At 36.2% G+C, this 19,567-nt stretch overlaps 1 protein-coding gene across 2 annotated transcripts in view; it reads left to right on the top strand.

The window, feature by feature from the left end:
- The window catches only part of gak (cyclin G associated kinase), an 85,833-nt gene that overhangs the window by 35,742 nt on the left and 30,524 nt on the right, over positions 1-19,567 (top strand). For both annotated transcript variants that reach the window (XM_056457350.1, XM_056457349.1), the window contains exons 9-12: positions 2,032-2,144; positions 5,667-5,742; positions 12,575-12,695; positions 17,994-18,043. In XM_056457350.1, the coding sequence (XP_056313325.1) occupies positions 2,032-2,144; positions 5,667-5,742; positions 12,575-12,695; positions 17,994-18,043 (360 nt within the window). The remainder of the gene's footprint in view (positions 1-2,031; positions 2,145-5,666; positions 5,743-12,574; positions 12,696-17,993; positions 18,044-19,567) is intronic.

Genomic DNA, 19,567 nt, shown 5'->3' with positions numbered 1-19,567 from the left:
TAATATGGCTTTTGACCATTTGGTAACAATGAATTATAACTTCTGTAGTAGAGCTAGGTGATTTTATTTGAAATTAAATTGCAAAAATTTGCAGCTGTGAATGTCATCACTGCACCGATTCCAAGATTTTTAAAAATGCAGTGAAATTCTCTCTTGAATTAATTCTGAGCTTAGTTTTCAACAGCAGATGGCACTCTAGGCTAGCTTTTAGCAGCAGATTATGCTCTACGCTAGTTGTTAACAGCAGATGGCGCTCTAGGCTAGCTTTTAACAGCAGATTATGCTCTACGCTAGTTGTTAACAGAAGATGGCGCTCTAGGCTAGCTTTTAACAGCAGATTATGCTCTACGCTATTGTTAACAGCAGATGGTGCTCTAGGCTAGCTTTTAACAGCAGATGGTGCTCTAGGCTAGCTTTTAACAGCAGATTATGCTCTACGCTATTGTTAACAGCAGATGGCGCTCTAGGCTAGCTTTTAACAGCAGATTATGCTCTACGCTATTGTTAACAGCAGATGGCGCTCTAGGCTAGCTTTTAACAGCAGATTATGCTCTACGCTAGTTGTTAACAGAAGATGGCGCTCTAGGCTAGCTTTTAACAGCAGATTATGCTCTACGCTATTGTTAACAGCAGATGGTGCTCTAGGCTAGCTTTTAACAGCAGATTATGCTCTACGCTATTGTTAACAGCAGATGGCGCTCTAGGCTAGCTTTTAACAGCAGATTATGCTCTACGCTAGTTGTTAACAGCAGATGGCGCTCTAGGCTAGCTTTTAACAGCAGATTGTGCTCTACGCTAGTTGTTAACAGCAGATGGCGCTCTAGGCTAGCTTTTAACAGCAGATTATGCTCTACTCTATTGTTAACAGCAGATGGCGCTCTAGGCTAGCTTTTAACAGCAGATTATGCTCTACGCTATTGTGAACAGCAGATGGCGCTCTAGGCTAGCTTTTAAAAGCAGATTATGCTCTACGCTGTTGTTAACAGCAGATGGCGCTCTAGGCTAGCTTTTAACAGCAGATTATGCTCTACGCTATTGTTAACAGCAGATGGCGCTCTAGGCTAGCTTTTAACAGCAGATTATGCTCTACGCTATTGTTAACAGCAGATGGCGCTCTAGGCTAGTTTTTAACAACAGATGGCGTTCTAGGCTAGTTTTTAACATCGGATAATGCTCTAGGCTATATTTTAACAGCTGATTGTGCTCTAGGCTAGATTTTAACATCGGATGGCTTCTAGGCTAGTTTTTAACAGCAGATGGTGCTCTAGACTCGTTTTAACAGCAGATGGTGCTCTAGACTAGTTTTTAACAGCAGATGGTGTTTTAGGCTAGTTTTTAACAGTGTGTAATGACGTATTAGGCTAGTTTTTAATAGCGGATATTGCTCTAGGCTAGTTTCTAACAGCAGATGGCGCTCTAGGCTAGTTTTTTTTTTACAGTGGATGGTGCTCTATGCGAGTTTTTAACAGCAGACGATGTTCTGCGCTAGTTTTTAACAGCAGATGGTGCTCTAGACTCGTTTTAACAGCAGATGGTGCTCTAGACTCGTTTTAACAGCAGATGGTGCTCTAGACTCGTTTTAACAGCAGATGGTGCTCTAGACTAGTTTTTAACAGCAGACAGTGTTTTAGGCTGGGTTTTTAACAGTGTGTAATGACATATTAGGCTAGTTTTTAATAGCGGATATTGCTCTAGGCTAGTTTCTAACAGCAGATGGCGCTCTAGGCTAGTTTTTTTTTTACAGTGGATGGTGCTCTAAGCAAGTTTTTATCAGCAGACGATGTTCTGCGCTAGTTTTTACAGCAGATTGTGCTCTAGACTCGTTTTTAACATTGGATGGTTCTCTAGGCTAGTTTTTAACAGCAGATGGCACTCTAGGCTAGTTTTTTAAAGCAGATGATGATGTTCTAGACTCGTTTTTATCAGCAATGATACATCACAGACAAAACCCAATAAAATGCAGTCATATTTTATACTGTCAATCTGTTGCTGAATACTGCTGTGTGAAGAAGTCTTGTGTGTTTGTTAAAGGATCGATGTTGAAAATCAACCCAGAGGAGCGGCTGTCCATCAACGAGCTTGTTAACCAACTACAGGAAATTGCTGCAGCCAGAAATGTCAACCCCAAATCACCCATTACTGAGGTACGTCCCGTCTAGCAAAAATGCAGAATGGCAGAAAAGTGTAAGATTAATTAATTGATCAGTAATACGATTATCAGTGGGTCATTTTTAAGTTTTATTGTGTTGTTGTAATTTTTTTGAGCAGTATATGTATGTATATATGTGTATATGTGTGTAATTTATTAACTTATTTTTCTTGTGAATAAGATTGACAGTAGGGCTCTGTGATTTGGGGAAAATATCTAATTAAGATTTTTTTATTTATTTTTTATTTTTTTATAAATTTTTTTCACATATATTTGATTTGCGATTTAATTTTGTAGTCAAGCTTCAGCTCAATATTCTGTATCGTAGCTTATTACTGCTGAAATGCAATTAGTTAAAAAGGAACTGAAAAGATAATAACTAACTCCAACTTACTGCAACTGCACAAAACGTTTGGCCAGTGGAGATATGGTCGTGCCCATATGAGCCATATGAGTTTTTTCTTCACCTTTGCCAATTGGTGAAGTTTCTTCCTCATCGCTGTCGACACTAGCTTACATAACCCGGAGGTAAGGAGGTCCACAAATTAGTATTTTTTTTTTGTCATTATTACGAATTTTACAAAAAAACAAACACGTTTTAATATATTCATAACCGTGTTCGTGTTTTACCGTCATGCTTTAAAAAAAAAAAAAAAAAAAAACCGCTAAATTTCACGATCTATAATCCCTATTAATAACTCCTGTACAGCAGTCCTACAACATTTTGACACTTAATGACACTTGAATCCCCTGTCAGAAAAGTCTAGTGGCTGAGAATGGGCTTTTTACAGTGTCTGCTATGATGTTAATGGTGTGTTTACATAGATGAATATGGCCACCGTGTAAATGCACAGTACATTTACGATCTCAGTGTCACATTAGATAGTTCATTCATTCATTTTCTTTTCGGCTTAGTCCCTTTATTAATCCGGGGTCGCCACAGCGGAATGAACCGCCAACTTATCCAGCATTTGTTTTATGCAGCGGATGCCCTTCCGGCTGCAACCCATCACTGGGAAACACATACACTCATTCACACACACATACACGACGGACAATTTAGCTTACCCAATTCACCTGTACCGCATGTCTTTGGACTGTGGGGGAAACCGGAGCACCCGGAGGAAACCCACGCGAACGCAGGGAGAACATGCAAACTCCACAAAGAAATGCCAACTGACCCAGCCGAGGCTCGAACCAGCGACCTTTTTCTGTGAGGCGACCGCACTACCTACTGCGCCACTGCGTCGCCCACATTAGATCATTATGATCACATAATAAATGCCTTCAGTGACTTCCTGAAGATAAATACCAAAAAATAACACAACTAGAATAACTACAGCAGTCATGATCATGTGATCTCATATGAAGCAAGAGTTCGCGATGACATCTGATGACGTGTGCAGGTGCTGTAGGGCTGTCCCAATTCTTAGGGGTAAATTTGAAGCCCTTCCCCTTCACACTCGGTTGTAAGGGCCAAGGGGAAGGGGTAGGGGTACAAAAATAGAATTGGGATTTGGGCCTAAATGTAGCCTTTGACAGCAAGCGTCAGTGTTTTTTTGAGATTGAAATAAGAAAGGGATGATGGGGTGGGGTGGGGTGGTGCTGGTTTTGTGCGTACCTTTGAATAAAATCCTGCAGGTTCCCCTGGATGAGAGAACTCAGAAACTCGTTGTGAGAATGGAGATGTCTCCATATTTGAGACAGTCTGTCAGATAAAATTGCTTAAAACAGTTTAATATTTTAGAGAAAGTAGTTAAAGTTTGCATAGCCAATGACTGGCCATATCCACCCATGACCAACACATAAGTAAATATGCAGAATATTTGTTGGTTACCTGACCGGCGCATTAACAGCAGCACCCACTGAGAGATAACTGATAAATTATGTGCTCCTATTGGACAGTGTCACACAGGTGATGGAACTTGTAAAGGTGGTCGTAAAGAACGAGAAAAAAACTAAACATGCTAGACTTTCTGTGATGGTGTCATGAGGCGTCACAGACATGGTATCGGTTATCGTGAACTAGGCCACATTACACAAGTAGAAACGATTAAATCTTGTGTCACGACGCCTATTTGTACTTTAAGAATCTGTACGACACCCTACGTCAAGAAAATCGTGCCAAAATCGTGTGATCTGACCGGGGCTTCATACTAACAAAAAATTCTCACAGTTAAAGAATGGAAATAAATACAACACAATAAGAATATAGAAATGAAACAAACTCCGCTTTAAGTATGTTTACCGGAAGAATTAATCTGTTTTTGTTGATTGTTGTTTGATTTAATAGTGATAAGCACAATCAGCAGCAGGACTACTGTGTAATGTCACTTTAAGACCCGCACTTTCACATGCCGATTCATTCTTAACTCTTTATGTTCAGTTATTTCTTCATGACAAATGGGGGTAAATATGAGTAATTACTAAACGCCTAATTTTTGACACAGTTTTGCATGTATTTGACCATTTAGGTGCTCACTTTAAAACAGGATTCATACAGTCATGGAAAACCAGGAAAAGTCATTGAATTGTGACATGGCATTTTCCAGGCCTGGAAAAGTTTTGGAAAAACAGAAAAATCCACAAAGTTTTGGAAAAGTCATGGAAATTAGTTTAGCAAATATCTGTATGCTTTAATTAGGACTGCGCGATATTGGAAAAATCTTTTTGTTTTGAAAAATGTGGGGTTTTTTTTAATCGCTGGAAGCCATAATCGAATTCGAAACTGAATTTCGAATAATTGCATAGCCCCATGTTGATGATCGGCCTCCAAATCTAAAGACTTCCAGTCCAAAATTCCACATCGTTGCATCCTTAAAAACCACAATATCCATTCGATTCATCTCATTTGAACCAATTTCTCCCTCAAAGCTTGTTTTTGATCGGTCCGATTGCTTCACTTTCTTGAATGAGGCTCTTTCTGCAGCTTCATTTCTAACAGAGCCCTCATTCTTCCACATTCAGACTCACACACACTCCCGCAGAGACGAGCGGAGTCCCACATACTGATCGCAACTCTCTGAAGGGCCATTTAGAGACACCGCCACACTCTTCTTTTGCCGATCTGCCTTTTTTTTTTTTTTCATCCCTCCGTGACCTCCTGAACACAAAGCAGCGTCTCATCCCTTCGTTTCTCTCTGATCTCACTCTGCGTAACAGACTAGTAAACAAGGGGGAGGACCACCGATTTTGCACTTGGAATTAATAATCATGCGTTTTCATAAATCCAGTTCAGAGCAAGTTGTGCTAGCATGGGGGTGGTGTTAGATGCGTCTGATCTGGGTTAAGAAGGGGTTTTTCCTCTCTGGATTAAAGTGATTAGCAGCAGCCGTTGGAGTCGTCTTGATGTTTTGTGATGTTTTTCATTGACTAGCGTTCAGACGCACGTGTAGGAGTCTGCTTTCCTCCTGATGCGTGTTTGTTTGCGTATGTGCATTGGACTGTTGACCCGATGAGTCTGTTAAGTTCGTACTACTGTCTGAGGTCTGTGTATGACGGATATGAATCCCTACAGCTCCTGGAGCAGAACGGAGGATTCGGGAACAACAGTGCGCAGATTCCCTCGCAGATCAACAACATACACAACTCTGGTAAGTAACCCACTTTTAATATTGTCTTTGTTGTTGATTATACAGTTGAAGTCAGAATTAATAGCCCTCCTGTTCAATTTTAATTCTTTTATTTTTTCCCCAAGTTTGTTTAATGGAGAGGGTTGGGTTCTTTAACACATTTAATTTAAGCATACAGTTGAAGTCAGAATTATTAGCCCCCCTGAATTATTAGCCCCCCTGTTTATTTTTTCCCCAATTTCTGTTTAACTGGGAGATTTTTATTCAACACATTTCTAAACATAATAGTTTTAATAACTCATTTCTAATAACTGATTTATTTTATCTTTGCCATGATGACAGTAAATAATATTTGACTAGATATTTTTCAAGACACTTCTATACAGCTTAAAGTCACATTTAATGGCGTAACTAGGTTAATTAGGTTAACTAGGCAGGTTAGGGTAATTAGGCAAGTAATTGTATAACAATAAAACCTTAAAATGGTTCATAAAAAATTAAAAACTGCTTTTATTCTTGCCTAAATAAAACAAACAAGACTTTCTCCGGAAGAAAAAATATTATCAGACATACTGTGAAAATTTCCTTGCTCTGTTAAACATCAGTTGGGAAATATATAAAAAAATTCAAAGGGGGGCTAATAATTCTGACTTCAACTGTAATAGTTTTATTAACTCATTTCTAATAAGTGGTTTCTTTAACTTTGCTAGGTTGACAGCACACAATATTTGACTAGATTTTTTTTACGATGCTAGTATTTGGCTTAAAGTGCAATTAGAAGGCTTAGTTAGGCAAGTTAGGGAAATTAGGCAAGTCTTTATTTAACAATGGTTTGTTCTGTAGACCAGTGGATCCCAAAGTGGGGGTCGCAGGATAATGAGTATGTTTACATGGCTTTTAAAACTCATTTGTTTTTGTGGGCATTTGACACCTGATCTTAATACCTGGTTATTTTAATGTACTGTATGTGCTGTTTTAGGTAGTTTAGCTTTATTTCATCTTGTATTTTATATATTTTATAGACTATTATGCTTATTTAGTTGAATGTTTTCTGGATAGCACTTTGGCTCACTTCTGTGTTTGTAAAGTGCTCTATAAATAATGTTTGACTTGACTTGACTTCACATGTAGGATGTTCACCGTATTTTTCGACAGGATAGTCTATACACACAGGGCTGTTTGACAGTATTCTCTGCACCTACCGAGTCCATGAAGGCCCGCATACACATACATTGCAAAATGTGGAGTTTTTTTTTTCTCCCATACAGCATGCGGTATTGAACTCCATTAAACCAACACTCTTCCAGCAGTTCATACTCTCATTCAATATCTTATTTGTCACAGGGAGCATGAATGAAATGCTCCTGAATGAAAGTGAAAGTGCCAAACTGCAGTTAAAGTCGACAAATTAAAAATGAAACGCCCGAAATTACATGAAACTCCAGAGGAAATGTGGATAGCCTGGTGATGCAATGACGTTAGTCAAATTATGTACTATAACATATAAAACTTGATCGTGAAAGGAACATTCAAAAAGCAACTCATGTAAACACCTTAATCATATTATTGTCTTATTTAGAATTAAGCAAATAAGCCTATTGCTGATGTCTATGTAAACATAGTCAATGACTGGGGGTCCCTTGGTGATTTCCAAAAGTCAAATCAATTTTATTAAACTATTAGAATTACCATATTTTATCCATGACCCACAGAAGATAAAAATAGTAGTTAATAACTACATAAAAAACAACAACATGCAAATAAAAAGCCATCAGCCTTTCAATTTATTATTATTTTTTCATAGGATTGGTGTGGCTACCTAAGATTAACAACACGGCAATAGCATCAGCTGCAGCAGATTGATTTTAAAGCACCAGGTTAAACTTTCTGACACCTTTATGGCAATCAGATACATTTAAAATATATGCAGACCACAACTGAACATTGAGGATGATCTCTGAGTGGTCGTCTCCAAAATTAAACTAAGAATAGACTTATGCTGAAAACATTGTGCCCACCAGTTTCTTTAGGTGTGGTTAATATTAAATTAAATTAATTAATAAATGTAAACGATATGTGAATGGTCCCATAAGCAGCTACGCTTCTCTTGAGATTTTCAGAAGTTACCTTCTCTCCCAGTCCTGCACAAAAATTCAGTTTAGTCTGTTTAAGTAGGACCGCTGTGTTTTTGACCATCGATGTCCTCCATGGTGACGAGTATTGCCGTAGAATGCTTTCTGTAGAAGTCGATGTGTCAATCGTTATGAATTTAGGATTTATCTACAAGTTAAAAAAAAATTATTAATCTGCGGGTCACATGTGTTCCGAACCGTGAGATGTGATCTGTATGAATCACGGATCAACCGTAATCCGTTACACCCCTAGTATCTTCCAGTTTTAACATTGTTATAAGTGGTTTGGCAGGGGAACACTGCTTTCCTCTCACTTGCATTTACTGTAATTTTGATATGTGTGTATATATATATATATATATATATATATATATATATATATATATATATATATATATATATATATATATATATATATATATATATATATATATATATATATATATATATATATATATTAGGGCTGCACGATATTGGTAAAAAATCTGACATCGCGATATTTATTTTATTTTTCTGCTATACAATGCATATATACAATCACACCAAATTATTGAATCGCACTACTTGGAAAATGTATAGTCACCCTTTATTTTAAGGCTCAATTCCTGCTATTGGACAACCTTTATCTATGACTTTTGCTTCAATAAACTCCTAATGTGTTCCTTATCAATAGATATTAAGGTATCTTAGGTGTATGATTACGTTTTGTAAATGTTAAAATTACGCTGCAAAGTTTAGATGTACAAATGATTCAATACAATTTCTATTCTTTATTAAACTTCCAATTAGTTAAATGTCTTGTGCCTGACTATTTAAATATCTCTCAGGCCTTAAAAACATGCAAATGATACAATTTCACTCTGTTATGGTTAAACTCTGCAATAATTTCAGAAATCTCATGTCGTGAACTGTGACTCTTGCTCAAGTATAATCCCAACTCAACATTGCATATCAGTTTTTTATACAATCTGTGGGCTTTTCTCAGGTATTTTACTTGTTGATAATGTAGATAGACAATGGTGTTCCAGTCAGTGTGATGTTTCAGGAGTGTACAGTACCATGATGCTGCCTTTGTACTGTACACAAACAGATAATTCCCGCTATTCACCCCTGCCCCCATATTTACAACACGAGCTGCTTTCTCTGTGCGTGCTGTAAGAGGATTGACCCTCTGCTCACCATCTGTTGCCTTTACTCTGGTTCACTCTGAGTGAACACATTCAGAAAGTGACACTCACGTAATCTCACATGCTTTTCTGGGGGTTTGGTTTATTAGTTTGGTAACCTACAAGCTATATTTGTTAACATTATAACTAACAACGAGTGACATTTCTGACCACATTTAATCTATGCTAATGTTAGTTGGTTAAAATAATCATGTTACTTCATCACTCATTAATCGATGTGTGATGTACAAATTTTAAGGGGAATTAACATTGTTATTGAGAATTATTTTGAACTATTATTTAGTGTTAGTAACTGCAGAGCACAAATGATCATTTGTGTTCATTTGTAGTCTGTTACAGTCACTTGAAATGAATGTTTTCTACATTTTTGTAGCATTTTCTGTTTCACTTTTACAATCCACTTATAATTTTAAGCAAGGTGAGGTTCACCATAATCCTGTTTATTTTTACTTGGTTTAAAAAGCTGTTTTTGTACTATGCCTTAGACATTAAAGTTGGCATGAAACGTAAGTTAAGGTAATTCTTTTTTCTGCTGTCTTGATGAACATCTACTTGTAATGCTCCTGAAATGGGATAAAAAAGTAGATTAGCACGTAGTTTTGTTTTTTGTGAACCAACTGGAATGTTGAAAGATGGGCATTGCTAACAAAATAAAGGAAGATTGACAAGTGGACGAATTCAGAGCAGAAAGTAGACACACATAGATCTGCCCCAAAGGCAATCCATGTGACCAGAAGTGAAAAATATTTGTTTCGAGGTGAAAGTTTGATTTAAAGTTTTATGAGAGCAAGTGAAATAACTAATATATAAATATATAATAAAACTAATTTTGATTTCATGGTTAAAAAGTTTCATGGAATCTCATATCATGGAATTTTAAAAGGTCTGTTTGAATTGATGTTTTTTTCTATATTGCTTTTTTGTCACTGTAATGAAGTTTACGGCCCTCTGGCCGCCGGGAAGAAGGAGTGGAACCGATGAAGGTTTAAGATATTTATTAATAAAAGGGATCAGTCTAAACCAAAACAAACGTAAAACAATATGTCCGGGCCCGGTCCTCTCTCGGCTTCCTCTGCCATCATTCCTCATCGTATGGTCCAGAGCTCATTCCGTGGGATTCGAGGCTGGTGCGCGCCACAGGTGAATCCAATTACACTGTGGCCTCATTCTGTTCCCACGGCTCTCAGCCCCGCCCCCTCGCCACAGACATTATTTTATGTTTTGCCTGTTTTTGTGTTTTGTCTTTTTTTTTTTTCTTTTTTTTTCTTTTACGCATGTCAAATGGCCATCAAATATATTAAAACAATATAATCAAAATTGCAGTGTACGATATCAGGCAGCATAAGTTGTTTTGCTTTGCTTTTAGCTTTTAGCGCTATTCTTACATGAAAATAAGGTAATGAAAATTCTGCTTTTTTAGTACCGGATTGGACCCCCTTTTGCCTTCAGAACTTGTGGGTCCATTGTGGCATAGATTCTGGAAAGGTCCTGGAAATATTCCTCAGAGATTTTGCTCTATATTCACATGATAGCATTACGCTATTGCTGCAGATTTGTGGACTGCACATCCATGATGCGCATCTCCAATTCCACCACATCCCAAAGGATCTCTATTGCAGTGGTCCTCAACCACTGGGCCATGAACCGGTACTAAAGTTAAGGCAAGTCATTAAGGCAAGTCATTTCACTCGGCGGCCATCTTTGAAATGCCTCTCGGGCAGTATGCTCAGGCATTCTGTTTAAATGGGGAAACATCAAATTCTCCAAAACTACTTGCCAAGCTTAAAATTGCATTTTATATCACGAATAACCAATAAAATTAAACAACAACTGTCTATTTTGTTTCATTTCTAAATGTTTGGATCACACAAAATCTCCAGAAACTTGCATCTGGTCCGAGCCCCTCCCCTGGAAGAATTGTCATTGTATAGCGATCGCTAATTGACTCCTGTACTAGAAGGCGGGCTTTATTCGCCATATAGCGATCACTGATTGGCTCCTGGACTTGAAGGCGGGGCTTTATTCGCCATATTGACAGTTACACTTTTCCCCATTCAAAAGTATACGAGTGACATGTCTTGTGTATTCTAGAGTCTTTGCCAGTCCAGTCCGTGGATCAATTGGTACGAGGCCGCACAAGAAATCATTAATTTTATTAGTTGAAAAATAAGCGTATTCTCTCACTTGCATCTTGGTCACTTGAGCGGCCAAATTTAACCCACAAGCAGCAAAATGAGTAAGAAACCGACGTCTTTGGAAAGTTTCCTTAATAAGGGGAAAAGGCCCAGTAAAGGACCCGCAAACTGCCAACGAATGGATCCATAACCTATTTGTCAACAAATCAGGTAAATCCACCGTGTCTGTGCAATCAACTGCTGGAGATCGAAAATGACAGCCATTTGCATATCGCGTCTTTTCTAGAATATGCTCAATGAATCCCACCAGTGCACCGCGAGTCAAGTGACAAGAACTGACCGATCAGCTTCAGCTTGTATGGAATATACACAATTTGGTCAACAAATTATCTCAGACAAACACAAAACACCCTAATACAGCAGTGCTTTGTAATTTTCTCCATAAATAAAGCTTGTGTCAGAGTTGCAGCAATGTTTTGTCAGCTTGTCATCCTCTGAGAAAGTGGTCGATGGCCACCTAGCAACCTACGAACCACAGCACCCCTGCCCGGTCCGCGGTAAAATTGTCAAGCATTGACCAGTCCGCAATGATCAAAAGGTTGAGGACCTCTGGTGACTGTGGATGCCATTTGAGTTCAGTGAACTCATTGTCATGTTCAAGAAACCAGTCTGAGATGATTCACGCTTTATGACATGGCAGTTTCTGAAATACTCAGATCAGCCCGTTTGGCACCAACAACCATGCCACGTTCAAAGTCACTTAAATTACCTTTCTTCCCCAATCTGATGCTCGGTTTGAAGTGCAGCAGGTCTTCTTGACCATGTCTACATGCCTAAATGCGTGGAGTTGCTGCCATGTGATTGGCTAATAAAAAATGTGCGTTAACGAGCAGTTGGACAGGTGTACCTAATAAAGTGGCCGGTGAGTATATATTATAATAAATGCTGTGAATATTTCTTTGCTCTGGTAAACATCACTTGCCAAATATTTGAAAAGAAAAGAGAAATTCACAGTAGGGCGGAGGATTATGCCCGCAACTGTATGTGTGTGTGAGTATGTGTACTGTATGAATGTGTAATAGTATCTTGTTTATGAGCAAAAGGGAAGGTTAAATCACGAGTAGAAAAATTAGTGTTCAGGGGTAGTGAAGGGTACACGGTTGCATGTATTCTGGTGCTATACGTGATTAAATTATGTTTTAATTGAGTTAAAAGAGGTTATGAATGGATTCCAGTTATCTTCAACACACCGTAAAGCTTTAAACAAGCCTCAGAGAGTCTAATGCATTGAGACATGTCTTGTGTGCAAATGTCACGTGAATTCATCACAACCATTGTCCTGTTAAAGCTTTTTTGACAAGTTGTTTTGACCTGCAGTTGTTTGTGTTTGAATCTACAGGTGTGTATGACACAGACCCAGCCATGGGTGGAGGATTCCTTGATATCCTGAAAGGAGGAACTGAGCGATTCCTCACCAACATTAAAGACACTTCCTCTAAAGTCATCCAGTCGGTGGCCAGGTGAGCGATACAGTAAAAACGCCCACAGCCTGTGCTCACTCTCTGCTCCAGTGCGTTTCAGCTTGCCTTGGTTTCATTATGATGCATCACTTTCCGCTGAGCCATTGACAGATTCAGCAGAATCGAGGAAGAGGTTGTAGTGATGTCGAGAGTACTAGTAATCTGCTGGTGGTTAATCTGATATCACTAGTGCGCAAACAATACCACCCACTGGTGTCTTTAAGCATGTTTTGCAGCATTGTGCCCTATTCTTGGATTCCTTTAGAAGCTATTGGATGTTTACGCTTTTGAAGACATTCATATGTCTGCCGAATAATTTTCTAGACATGCTTTTATGAAATTCTCACATAGTTATTATGTGTTAGACAATCCATTGATACTAAAGTGCAAAAATTGAAAAGTCTTTATTAGCATGACTATTACAACTCCAAATCAGGAAAAGTTGGGACAGTATGGAAAAGTACAAATAAAAAAGTAGCGATTTCTAAATTTACTTTGACTATTTCATTGCAAATAATATGAAGACTATATATTTCATGTTTTGTCTGTTCAACTACATTTCATTTGTAAATATACATCCTTTCCTGTCATTCACACCTGCAACACATTCCAAACAAAGTCAAGACTGGAGCAATTTAGGGCTAGTAATCAGGTAAATTGGTTAAATAATGATGTGATTTGAAACAGGAGATGTCAACAGGTGACTGTAATTATGATTTGGTACAAAAGCAGCATCCAAGAAAGGTCTAGTCCTTTAGGAGCAAAGATGGGCTGAGGATCGCCAGTTTGCCAACAAATGTGTGAAAAAATTAGAGAAGTGTTTAAAAACAATGTTCCTCAAAGAAAGATAGGAAAACATTTGGATATTTCACCTTCAGCAGTGCATAACATCATTGAAATATTCAAGGAATCTGAAGGAATATCAGTGCATAAAAGACAAGGGCGAAAAGCCTAAGCTGAACTACTGTGATCTCCGATCCCTCCGGCAGCACTGAGTCAAGAATCGTCATTCATCTATAAGCGATATCATCACATGGGCTTAGGACTACTTTGGCAAAACTTTGTCAAGTACCACAATATGTAGTTACATGCCAGTTAAAACTGTACTGTGCTAAAAGGAAGCCCTATGTTAACAGTGTCCAGAAGCGCCGTTGGCTTATCTGGGCTCACAGGCATCTGGGATGGACCATCACACAGTGGAAACGTGTACTGTGGTCAGATGAGTCAGTATTTTAGGGATTTTCTGGGAGAAATGGACGCTGTGTGCTCCAGACCAAAGAAGAAAAGGATCATTTAGACTCTTACCAGCAACAAGTCCAAAAGCCAGGGTCAGTCATGGTATGGGGTTGTGTCAGTGCCCTTGGCAAAGATAACTTGCACTTCTGTGATGGCACAATTAATGCTGAAAAGTACAGAGATTTTGAAGCACAAAATGTTGCCTTCTTATCCAGGGACGCCCATGTATATTTTAACAAGACTATGCAAAACCGCATTCGTCACACATTGCAAAGTCCTGGCTGCGGAGGAAGAGGATACAGGTATTTGACTGGCCTGCCTGCAGTCCCGACCTGTCTTCAATAGACAATGTGTGGCACATTTTGAAGCACAAAATATCAAAGACCCTGTACTGTTGCCCACCTTAAGACTAATTTGTAGGAAGAATGGGACAAAATTACAGCTAAAACACTTCATCCCTTGGTGTCTTTAGTCCCTAAACGTCTTAAGTATTGTGAAAAGGAATGGCAACATTATGAAGTGCTAAATGCTTTACTCTTCCAACTTTTAAAAAAATGTGTTGCAAGAACCAAAATTGCAATACGTGTAAAAACACAAATTTTCCATACTGTCCCAACAACTTTTCTAATTTGGGGTTGTATTTAAAAAAAAAACAGCTCTAGTGTGCACCGCACCTACCCGTTTTGGCAAGACTTGCCTTCATCATGGTGACAATCTTAATTTAAAATTAAAATCTAAAATTGTAGTTATTTTAGCCCTTTATTTCTTATTTTTATGTTATATTATTATATATTACTTACAGTTTTTTTGAATTTGCAGTGCAACTTTGGACGAATAACACTTATCCAGTGTTTGTTTGGTTTGTTTTATACACAGTTCATTTACCTTCTTTTTTATTAATTTAATAGTTGGTTTGATTTAATTATTATTGCTATTATTAAATATTATTACTTATGCTTTACAAAACACTATTAAATAATTGATATAAAATAAAATGCTTATTATGACTCACACTTTTGTTAAGGCAAATAACAACTAAACATCTTTTTAGTATTAATCAAAATTTGTTTTAAGGTAAATAAAACACAGTGAAATAAAACATTGATGATGATGTTGATAATAATTATTATTAATAATAATAATAATAATAATACTTAGTAGTAGTAGTAGTAGTAGTATTTATTAATCCAGTGTTTTGTTTTGTTTTTGGTTGGTTTTATACAGTTTACTTACCTTCTTTTTGTTTAATTATTATTGATTTAACTAATAGGTGTAATCATTATTGCTATTATTAAATACTATTACTTATGCTTTATAAATATAAAAATAAAATGCTTATTATGACTCACACTTTTCTTAAGGCAAATAAAACAACCCAAAATTTGATGATATTCATAATAATAATAATAATATGGACCATTTATAATCATATTAATGATATTTTTCTTAAATGTGTTTTCCATACAGTCTCTACATTTTCTAATTTGGGGTTGTGTTTAAAAAAAAACAGCAATATTGTGCACCGCACCTATGCATTTTGGCAAGACTTGCCTTCATCAGGGTGACTATCTTAATTTAAAATTTAGATTCAAAAGCTAAAATTGTAGGTATTTTAGCACTTTATTTCTTATTTTCATATTAAAGTATTATATATTACTTACAGTTTTTATAGTAGTTTTCTTTTAATATTCATATAATTTCACTGTCTCAAGTACAAAATGAGCATGTAACCCATAATATTAATTTTTATAATTTTGAATATCTTTGTTTGTGTTAGTCTGCAGTGCGACTTTGGACACCTAACACTTCTGCAGAATAACACATGCATCACACAGCAAAAATGAAGGACGTTTATAAAAATAAATGAGTTTAATTGTGAGCCCATGTAGATTTGATCAGGCTCCTCATCATCCATAGATAAATGTGATCTGTCTAATTGCGGCGACTGAACGTCAACAAACTCAATCAGGGTTTTGTTTATGACACACACTTATCTACCACATCATAAATCCCCCTCCTCCATAATCTGTTTCCATTTATTAATCAAGTTTGATAAGTATCCCCCCGCTCACATCTCCTCAAGTCTGTTTATTTTCTCCTCAGTTGGCCCATTTTTGGTTTTGTTCATTGTCTTGTTTTGTTCCCAAATTATGTCTCTTGGTCCCAAAATCACCAACCCTTGCAGCTCCAGGTAACTATAGGACAGAGGCTGTTTGTGTGTTTATTTGTGTGTGTGTGGGCTACACCTTCATCTCATGGCTTTATTTTTATTTGTTGTTCGTTCATAACCACAGTCTGTTCTGTCCACCAGCACAGCTTCACCCTGATCTGTAGACTTCATTTAAAGACTGCTTTGCTTACTAAATCCATTTGTGTGAATGCTGCTGTAAGAAATTACTTTAAAGGAATACTTCACTATATGCAGATCTATATCACACTATATTAGTCTCTATATTATCTAGTAAGTCTGTATATAGTATATAAGCCTATAAAAAAGGTTGCATGTAAATACAGTACCATTCAAAAGTGGAGGGGCGGTAAGATTTCTGAAATTGTTTTTAAAAGATAAAGTCTTTTAAATTTCCCTAGGTTGCAGTTATTAAATAAAAATGCAGTAAAATTAATATTTTAAACATTTGTTTTTATTTTGTATTTCATTTTTTTCAAATAACAGTCCTTTTAATAATGTACTTTTGTGATGGAAAAATGCGTTTTCATTATTACGCCAGCCTGATGTGTTTATGCATCAGCCTGATTTTGTTTTGAATTGGTAAAGTGAATAAAAAAGTAAAATAATTAATATTTTTACAACAGCAAAGTTAAAAATAATAATAATAGTAATAATAATAATTTATTGTTATTATTATTATTATTATCATTATCATTATCATTATTATCATTATTATTATTATTTAATCCAGAGTTTGTATGGTTTGTTTTATACACAGTTTATTAAAACTTCTTTTTTTAATTGGGCTTATAGTTGTTTTGATTAAATAATTATTACTTAAATAATATAAAATAAAAATGTTTATTATTAGTTAAACATTCGTTAAGGTAAATCAAAAAACACAATGATATAAAACAATTCAAAATTTGATGATGATAATAATAATAATAATAATAATAATAATAATGTGTACAAATAATAATCTTATAAATAACAATAATGATAACAATAGTAATAATACAAACAATTAATAATTGTTTTGTTTATTTACCCTGAAAATTTTATTAATAATTTTTATTTAACGATATAATTTTTAATAATCTGTTAATTTAATAGTTTGAATATATTTAATTATTATTTCTATTATTAAATATTATTACTTAATAATGATTTAAACTAAACAACTATTAAATAAACAATATAAAATAAAAATGTTTATTATAAATTAAGCATTTTTAAGGTAAATAAAACGCAAAAAGATATAAAACAACCCAAAATTTGATGATGATGATGATGATGATGATGATGATGATGATGATGATGATATTAATAATAATCTCAATAATAATAATAATACCGATTATTAATATTAATAATAGTTAGACAGTTTTTATTTTTGGTTTTGTTTCATACTATTCAGTGTTTATTAACCTTAAATAAATTTGATTAATCATTTTTTTCAATGTTTGATTATTTTTTAATTTTTAAATATTTTTTTTTATCTATAAATTGAATTTAGTTTAGATTTAATTATTATATTTAATCAATAATTTAGAAAAATCATGCCATATTTGAAATGGAAATATTTTGTGACACGATTCGATCGATTTAATGAATCTTTGCTAAATCAAACTATTAACGTCTTTCAAAATAAACAAACTAATAAATCACTCAACTCCAAAATTCTGAATGATACTGGACTGTATGTAGCAGACATTCTGAGTGAACTATCCCTTTAAGTGCAGCCTTTGCCTTTTTAGCCTCAGATTTGTGTCAAGAGTAGTATTGTTTTTTGACTCGTTGACAGTTTAGCCTGTAATCTAGATGTTCGTTTAGTACCTTCTCGTTCTGTTGTGCTCTCATATCTAACTGTTTGTGCTTTCTTGACTCAGTTATGCTAAAGGAGACCTGGACCTGTCCTACATCACCTCCAGACTAGCAGGTAAATTTGTTTATTTACAGTAGGTTTCCTAAAGGGACAGTTCACCCAAAATTTTAAATTGTGTTCATTTACTCACCCTTTACTTGTTTCAAACATTTATGAGTGTCTTAACACACTAAAAAGTACTTTGAAAAATGTTGGAAACCTGTAACCATTGACTTGTTTTTTTCTGCTATGGAGGTCAATGGTTACAGGTTTCCAACATTTCTCAAAATATCTTCTTTGGTGTTTAACATAAGAAGCTCATTAACATTTAAAACTCGTTGAGGGAGTAAATGTTCATTTTTGGGTGAACTATCCCTTTAACAGAAATGCTAAAGATGTTAAAGTCCGCATGAACCGGAAGCTGTTTTTGCTTTATTCATATTGTAATGCAGTTCAAGAGAGCTACATTATCATATTGAGAAGCTGATTGGTTGCCTGAGTCAAATGAGCCCACACCCATGTCTATATGGCACTGCTATGCTAAAATATGCATACAGTCCTATTATAATGGAAGTCTATGAAATCAGTTAATAGGGGTATTAAAATGGTTTTGGGGTGTGGCTTGAGAGCTACATTATCATATTAAGACCCTGATTGGTTGCCGGAGTCAAATGAGACCACCCCCATGTCTGTATGGCACTGCTATGTAATGTTATTGATGTGTCACATTTATAATAGGAGTGAATGTGATCAATGTATTTTTAATGGGGCGCCCCGTCCCCATCTTAAGTCAGTGGGACCACTTTGGGATGTCCTAGCGCCCCAGTGGTACAGCTTATAACCCCTTGCGGTGTATGTTCTCACTCAAGCTGCAAACCCCTACAGATGTTGTTAATCCCATATTTCTACAAAATTCACATTCGGCGCTGTGATTGGTCAGATTTTGACTCAATGTTAAGTCTATGGGATTTTTGGAGGTTTTTTTTACATGGGGACAAGGTGCCCCGTTAAAATACATTGATCCTATTGACTCCCATTATAAAAGTCACATATTAATAACATTACTTAGCAGTGTCTAACAGACATGATGGTGGTCTCATTTGACTCAGGCAACCAATCAGGATCTAAATTTGACAATGAAGCTCTCAAGCCACACCCCCCAAAACCATTTTAACACCCCATTAACTGATTTCATAAGCTGCCATTATAATAGGCCCGTATGCATATCATTGCAAAGCAGCATCATAGACATGGGGTGGGCTTATTCTAAGAAACAGAATATTAAATGAGAAAAAGGTGGGCGTGGCTTGTTTTGTTCTACTGCGAGCTGATTGGATGTAGTAAAGTAGGCAGTTCATTCAGAAAGATCTGGAAAAGGGTTTGAGGAGAGTTATTACAACCGAACAGACCGTTTCTGTTTGTTGTCTAAACTGACAGTTGGAGGGGCGTGGTTATGCATGTTAGCCACGCCCAATACCTCAGGCAGACGTAATCTGAGAATTTAACTGAACACAAACAGGAAGTGCATTTTCAGATTTCACTTACAGATTACAAGCGTTTTTCTTTTCTTAATGACATGCACAGATGGATTGTTCACCA

The sequence above is a fragment of the Danio aesculapii genome, chromosome 5 (genome assembly GCF_903798145.1).
Source record: "Danio aesculapii chromosome 5, fDanAes4.1, whole genome shotgun sequence".
NCBI lineage: Eukaryota > Metazoa > Chordata > Actinopteri > Cypriniformes > Danionidae > Danio > Danio aesculapii.
The sequence above is the reverse complement of the archived record's forward strand: the minus strand, read 5'-3'. Positions and strand labels throughout refer to the sequence as shown.